This window comes from Teleopsis dalmanni, chromosome 2, assembly GCF_002237135.1.
Source record: "Teleopsis dalmanni isolate 2A chromosome 2, ASM223713v2, whole genome shotgun sequence".
NCBI lineage: Eukaryota > Metazoa > Arthropoda > Insecta > Diptera > Diopsidae > Teleopsis > Teleopsis dalmanni.
The window spans coordinates 177,117,674-177,126,301 of record NC_051847.1 but is presented as its reverse complement, the minus strand read 5'-3'; the positions used below and the strand labels follow the sequence as shown (position 1 = coordinate 177,126,301).

At 28.0% G+C, this 8,628-nt stretch overlaps 1 protein-coding gene across 1 annotated transcript in view; it reads left to right on the top strand.

Moving 5' to 3' along the window:
• The first annotated feature begins 499 nt into the window (after positions 1–499).
• Positions 500–8,628, top strand: part of LOC119676238 (adenosine deaminase 2-like) — a 46,861-nt gene continuing 38,732 nt past the window's right edge. Inside the window, exon 1 of the mRNA XM_038087475.1 lies at positions 500–644. Coding sequence (XP_037943403.1) covers positions 500–644 — 145 coding nt within the window. The remainder of the gene's footprint in view (positions 645–8,628) is intronic.

The window sequence follows — 8,628 nt, the reverse complement described above, 5'->3', positions numbered from 1 at the left end:
CCACCACAATCTTACGTTAAATTGATATATCGTAAGACTATTTTGTAAATGTATCAAATGTCATATATTTTATTTTTAAAAAAATTAATATTTTGTTTTTTGTTTAAAATAATTGTAATAAAATAGTGTATTTTCCTACACTCAGATATCATATAAGTGTATCACAGAGCTGTGATATTAAGTCAAAAAAACTTTCAATTTTTTGAAGATATTTTTCAACACTTTCTTTGCAATGCTCAATTCCTCTTAACTTATTTACTGTGCTCTTGATAAATTTACAAATATATATACATATGTATATATGTATATATAATTTACTAACACTTCTCATAACACTTCTAATAAATGTTTATTTAAAAAAATAATTGAAATTACCACAAAAATTTCACGATTTGTCAACAAAGTAAAAGTAAGATTTCAAATAAACGCGACGCGATAAAATTCAACCGCAGAACTGGGATCTTGACGAGATGCTTGCTCTGGAACTGACAATACTGAAATGACTGCAGGTCGTCGCTGCGATAGTTCTTTATATGGTTTGCTTGTGTCAGGCGCAAGTGTAGCCAAACAGTTTCGGTGGCTAAGAATAAGAAGCACCAATGGGCGAGTATCATCTCAAGCCAATCTTATACGCATATCTATAAGTATATGTACAACAACAATAACAACAACAACAACAACAAATTAAAGAAACAACATTCTACATTAAAGACAAGCAAATTGGTAACAATTTTTGTCGTGGAAGAGTAAAAAGCGATTTAAACATAAACTGCAGCACACCAAAGCGAACCGTTCGTTGCTGAGCTTAGAAAATATTTTTCAGCACATTTTTGCATATCTTTTTTTAATTTATAATTTTTTCTGAAAAAGATACGAGTACTTTTAATCCATCTGAGAAATAGCAACAATGATAGAACAATAAAAAAACAATAAACAAAAAGAAATGCCGAACTCTTGCCGTTGCATTTGCAGTTTCTTGGCAAAGGTTACGAGAATTTCTTCTTACCGCATCAGTTAGGCTCATTAGCAGTGTGAATGGAACTAGCAGTTCTAGTTCCATTTGTACTTCAACATATAAGGAAAACAAATTTGTTAGATATGTCCAAAACTACTCTGGCTTGATTACTACATTGCATTTTATTTGAAAATTATCTTTTAAGTGTCTTTGAATGCACATATCTATGTATGCATATGCATGTATAATGTATCTTCTCCTACTACAAAATGTCTTCTACGACAGAGCAATTAATGTGCTGTCAGCTACTTTAATGATAGACTTACCAACTCGTGATCCTGACACTTTTCTCTATTAAAACTTGCTTTCTCTTTTATATAATTAACATAACAATTATGCAAGAATTAAAAAATACTTTAATTGAAATTATTCTCACCAGTTTTAGAAGGAAGAATAATATACTTTAGTACAATTCTTTATAAAGTTTGGTTTGTTATTAATTTATTTTTTTAATTTTTTTATTTTAATAAAATTCTAATTCATTACTTATTCACGTAATTTCACCCTGAGACAGATATTTACTTTAAAATCATTACGTATTAAAAAGAAATAAAAATATATTCCTATATATAGTATATAAAATGTAGTTTAAAATGTAAGAATAAACTACAACAACATTATAAATATATGTATTTATATATATTATAATATATAAGTGGTAAATTATTTAAAAAATACTATTTAGTGTTAGGTCCAGTAATTGGTGAAGGTCCTCAAGAAAGGGGGCTCCTAGAATATTAAGTCGCCGCCGTGCATGAGTTGGGCAATAACGTCTTCGGTGCAGCTACGACAGATTTGATTGAAAGCAGGACCTAATCTTCTAGCACGGTTCCCTAGTTTACAATGACCTGTAAGTAAACCTACCAAAAGACCGATATCTCTATGGGGTATATCAATGAAAATTTTGGATTTTCTTTTATTGGAAAGGAAATCCAGATTGCATACAGATGCAATCAGAAAGAACTTAGTCGTAATATAAATAATAAATAAATAAAATAAAATATATAAATGACAAATAATATTATAATTTTATTTATAATAGTATTAAAATGATTAAATATTGCCAAGACGAGACACTTATTTCAATTTTAATACATATGAAAAATTAATTAAAATATATCCCTTCCTTTCTTAAAGAATGTGAAGTAAGTGTTATACTTTCTTCTATAGAAAAGAAATAGGAGTCATATAGAATGGAATGCTGCTTAAATAGATAACAGCATTATTTGCTTGCATGCGATTTACAAAAACAAAATATGCAAAATCTAGAAAATAAAGTCGCATAGCGAAATTAATTAATTCAATTAATTAAAATAATATAAAAAAATTGTTGTTGTTGTAGTTCACTACTTTTCGAAACCTCTTTAAAAAATTTAAATTAAATTCTAAAAGCATAAAAATACAAGCGAGCGAAAAAAAAATATTGTCAAATTTGCACTAAAAAAGGTTATGTGTCTATACAATATTCTATTTTAAGTGCTCTATCTGCACAATAGACACAATCTATACAATATACATAATTACACAATAGAGTAAACGAACATAGAAAGAGACCGAAAAATTGCACGGGATTTTACTCAATATCTCTAAAACTTGTTTTGTTGCAATTTGAATATTTACTTATCGATTAAAGGAATACTTCAAAAAAAAAGTGTATAAATAATGATGTTTTTATTTTTCAATAAGTATCCTAAAACAATCTGAGCTATTAGATCATATCTAGTATTATAGTTAGTAAATTACCAAATGCAATGGTAAGTATAAGCATTTTACTTCTCGCAATTATAAATCATATACTTTATTACGTCTTGCTTAGAGCAAAAGTTCAAATTTCAACAAACTCTTAACATGAATATTAACCTTTGATAAAGAGAGTCAAAATAAATCTTTATTCCACTTAGAGTAATAGAATTGTACACACTTAAATATTTTGAGTAACTCGAGTAATTCATCAAATTAATTAGTTGCTTACACAAATTCAAAGAAGTTTTCACACAAAAGAGTGCTAAGGCAACTATCTTCCGAGGAGATCTGAACAGCAAGAATAACGCGAATTTATCATTTTTGTTCACACACGGAAATTAATGCTTCCAACATGCCATCGTTTCATTAGGAAAAGAAAAATTGTTGATTTTAATAATTCAAATAAAAATAAAAGTATTTATCTTAACAAAATTAAAAAAAAATTATATTTCCGTAGTCTCTTTTGAAGAGTGCGAAATACTTGCACTTCTCGTTTCTTTACTTTCCCTGTGAGCCTCAATTTGAAGCTTCAACTGTCAAGAATCTTACACCTTGAAAGGTACTCATATGGATAAGTGCATTTGCAAGCGGAAAGTAATTATGGAATGATGGTGTGAAGGAATGCTAAGAGCATGAGAAGGGCTAGTAATTGATACTCATAATTAAACGCAACTTCAATTAAGATTAACGAGTTCCAAATGATACCAAAACCAGTGAGTTACATTAGATTACCCTAAATTATAAGAAGTTGCGCTTAAATGAAAAAGATTCTCCTGATTTATTACCGACGGATGTGGAAAAAAGTTTTTATCTGCTGGGAGCATTTTTAATTCCTTAATATTTGCTTAAGCAGGAAAATTTTATTAAAGGTAATAACAATAAAAAACGTATTTAAGCAATAAAAAACTTTAAAATATAATATTTATTCAAGTAAGAGCACATTGGGAACCTTAAAGTATAAATGAAGAAACAAAAACTAAAGGGATAAGGTCTCTTCGCAAAATTTTTTAGGACGTACAGTTTTTTTTGTTATTAAAAAAAATATAAAAAGCACTTTAATATATTTTACGTAGATGTCCTCATACAACAACATCGATGAATGTCAAACTTTATATTTAAAGTCCAAAAACTTGAAGATATCATAAGAGCTATTAATTTTCTGTCATTTCCATTAAGTAGAATACACCTAATTCATATATATGAAAATAACTTTAATTCTTTTAATCGAAAATAATCATTATCAATATTTTATGCTCAATTACTCTAGTTCACCGATTTCACGACAGAAGAAACTTATTTCATATGGAATTTCTGTCACCAGAACAGATTAAGAGCTCTTTTCTAGATATAGTTCTAGACTTTGTTCACAAAGCTTTAAAGGGCTTTGTGTAATCAATAGTGAAATTAGTACAATAGGACTCTTCTCTCCTTTGTTAATGTAAAAGAATTTGAAGTTGTTAAATAAATAATTTGTATATTTGTATATATCTTATAATAGTCGCATAATGAATCGGTAGGGTCATGGTGTGCTTTTACTAATCTTAATCAGAATAAAATGATGTGAATCAATATAAAAGGTATCGTTGCAAATATTAAAGAATTTTGAGGTTATTTAATAAATAATTAAACTATTTCTATATCTCATATAACAGTCGCATAATGAATCGGTGGGTTCTTGGTGAGTTTTTACTCATCTTAAACAGAATAAAATGATGTGAATTAATGTAAAGGGCATCGTTGCAAATATGAACCCTCAATAACACTAATCTTTTTACTATAACGTTGTGCGACAGGTTTGTATACTTTTGCCTCTATTTTTCCTAGACATGTATAAAGTCAAATATGTCGTCGTATGGGTTACATAGCATTAATTGGACCACATTTATATGACATAGAAACATTACAACAAATGTGTTCGATTTCGTTAATAGGTTTCATTCATAGGATTTGAGTATAAAGTAGAAGATAGCATTTTTCTAGAGTTCTTTATTAAATTTTGAATAAGTATGAAAATAAATTTAGAGTAATTGATATATTCTTTTAGTCCGCATATCCCAATGACATTCGTTCTAGCTTACTTTCTAATATCTTTGTTGTTGTTGCAAATTGACTTAACACACAAACTCTAGGGTTTGTTATAAAATAATTAAAATAAGAGGAAACTTATCTATAGCAATGACGATAGATTTTCTTTCATCGGAGATAATCGTTTATGCCTTCTATAATTCATCTCGGTAGTATAGTAGCAACCAAAACAAAATGAAAAATTAAAAGTGATATCTTGAATAGCTAATTTCAGAGAATATTTTATTTAATTAACACTAAAATAGAGTCGTATACATATATTTCTAGGTAAAAAGCATCTCTTAAAAATAATCTCAATTCCATTCTTAAAAATTAAATGATAAAAAAGAGACTACTTTATTTTAGTAAAAATGTAAAGTCATTGCAGACCTATGTAAATTAGTATACATGTAGATGTATACTTTTTGTAATTTTGTAGATTTGGTGACCCAAATATGAATATGTAACTTTGATTTCTAGAGTAGATTAATTTAACCTTTAAAGTCCTCTTAAACTTTTGTCCAATGTATTTTTGTCCATTTTAATATTGAAAGGTTTATAATTATTTGAAACCTTTAATGAAACTAAAATTGTTTTTCTCTAATCTGAAGGACTTAATATTTTTAAAATTATTTAAAAAATTCAAAAACGTTCTGCAGTAGAAGATCCTAAAATTTACTATTTCCAATAAATCGAGTGCATCTTTGACCAATGTTAAACACTTTCATGTGTGAAACGATTTCTTCATCTTTCTTCATCAGTTACTATAAGAGCAACTAAAATAAGTAATCAAGCTCTTAGCAGAATCCATCTAATAGTGATTACATATCAAACCAATTATACGTTAATACTTTACAATAAGTTTGTTATAAATTAATCACTTTAAGAAAATATAGTTGCTCAACGATTGAACCCTACTTTGGATTTATTGTAGAGGCGCTACGTCCACAATTTATTTGTTCCAATTTGGAAGAAACAAGTTGTCGTTCGTTAAACGTTCACAGCTTCGAAGTGTAAAACGTTCAACAAACTATCCACATTCATTTCAACACTAATTAACCACGTTACCTATTGACAGTAGAGTGTTCGATGTTCCTCGTAATTAAGAACAATGATTAAGAAAGCCAGCAATGGCTCACAGTGCTACCTAACTGGAAAATTGCTTACCCGTGACATAAAAAAAGGATTAAATATGATTATTAGAAGAGAAGACGTTTTATTAGATGTAAATTTTTATTGTATTATTTAATTAAATTTTTTTTCTTAATATGAGTGCAAATTTTATTTCTTATAAAAAATACTAAATTATGTTATTTTATATTTTAATCCATATCGTAAAATTCTACTATAATTTCAGAATTATTTTAATTTTAATTTATTTATTTAGTTCAATTAATTTTTAATATTTTATTTTAATATTTTTTCCTGTAAATTTCTGAACTTAATTTAGAATCATTGTTTTTATTTTATTTATATTTATATTACTTTTCAATAGAATTTCGTCTTCTAATGAGTATTATATATTATATTTTTTTTTTTAATAGAATTTCATATACCTCAGCTGATTAGCTGCAGTAAATACTTATAAACTATCTTGATAGATATCAGGATATGATGTTAGATTCCTGATATACTTAACCAAGAGTTTGTGTTCCATTTACCTGGATTGTTGGATTGTAGAAGGTCGTGGTGAGGTCATATTACAAACTACTTACCTTATAAGAAGTTATATATTTTCTACATATACATTATATGTATATGTCCATTGTATATATCCATTATTATTTTATATAGATATCAAACTGAGCAAATATGAAAAAACAAATATGAGAGTGTGAATGGAATAAACATCTTATAAGTAAATAATAAATAATTGATTTGTAACAAAGTTGTCTGTTTAAAGAGTATTGAAGATTCGGGTAAACTAAAACTAACTTGTCCCTTCTTCTTTATTTGTTTATGTCTATAAATTACTAAATCTCCCATATACCTCTTTTTTCTCTTTCGCAATCTTAATATAGAAATAATGTCTGAGTACTTGCTACATACAATTTGTTTTTATAAAAAAAAAGGAACTGATTGATAACAGAACTGCTACTGAAGTACTTCTTCTAGCTCTTCAAAATTATCGAAATAATTCTAAAATAAAAATATGAATAAAAATTTTTTAAAAAATAACAAAACAAAATACTTGAAATACTCAATAGTGAAATATTTTAGGAATACTCGTATATGACGACGGCTTATCTTAAAAAGTGAGAACAAAAGCAAAGGTAACTGAACTGAAATTGTTAAAATCACCCACAAACTGGGTCAACAAATTGTGTGAATATGTTTTATTGGCTACTTGAAAACTTGGCATAAATGAATATTTAAAGACCCCTGTTTCTTTTTTTTTTTGTTTGAGAGCAGAAATAGTAGCATTTAAAAAAAACAACGAGAATCGTCCAAAGTCACTGCAAAGAATGGTAGGAAAAGACAATAGCTCCGCGAGCTAAGCCCTACGGCACTACGAACTCATAAGTTTCCACTTATCGTTATTTAATTTACTTGAAATGGAAACGATTTTACAAATAAAAGCAAAATGCTTAAGTAAACAAATGTGCATATTGTACTCGCCTGGTTCAGAGATGAATCTGATACCGTCAATAAACAACAATAACAATGTTATCAAGTAGCCTGAACGTTCAAACTTAACGAGTATCAAGTTCAATTGAATACTTCACCGTCATCGTCGTCATCATTGTTATACGCTGCGGAGCTTGGACTATATGAAGACTTTGTTTACTTATGGCCAGAAACAAAACCAGAAACGCCAAAATCATGATTTCTGATATGAAGTCTTGAAGAGACTCATTGTTGATCATTATTCCGTGCCAGTTTGCAGTTATGAATGTGTTCAGTAAATTGTAGAAATAAATTTATCTAATTTAAGTTAAATGGTCTCAACTCAATTTTGCTTTCATTTGCTTTATAATGGCAATGAAATCAATGTGGATTTCAATTTTAAACAATAAACGAAATTGGGGAGTTACTTGCTGATTAGCTTCAATGCCCACACCTTTTACAGAATGAACACCTAAGGCAACTGTTTCTTATCCTCTGTGGATAGGAGAATATGGAAAGAGTAAATTTAAATTTAACATTGTTTAAATTAATTTTCAAACTATGAGTTTACTTTTATCTACAAATTATTACTTCACAAAACCCATTCAAAATTGCATGTACCCATTCATTAAAAATATAAAATGTCATATAGATACAAATGAAAAGAAAAATATAATGACTTTCAAATTATTACTAATAATTGAAGACCATTCCTATTATTTTCAATCGTTAAATCCATTATCATCTATCGCTTAATATTTTTTATTAATATTATTACTAACAGCTGACATTTTGGGTTTCATTCAAAGAGCGGAATGTCTTCTGTTCGGTTAGGGTCTGTAGCAGCCACGGTTGCCACTTATGGTACTTTAGTACCAAAATTGGTACTTTTTTTTCGTTTTTTCGTTTTTGGTACTCATGTTTAAAAAATGGTACATTTTTGACGACCCAACTTTATTGTGGATATTTCCAAATAATTTTTTTTATAAATCAACTTTGCACTTTTTTATATTTTGTTCATTTATAACACTATGAAAAACACAGAACGAAAAATAAAAAGGTCCAAACAATTTTTGGACCTTTTTTTACAGGAATGGTACCTTTTTAAACCAATTTTGGTACAGGAAAAAATTTTCAAGTGGCAACCGTGGTAGCAGCACAATATATCAACTATAGTCACGGTGCGTCGTTCCCTTAGG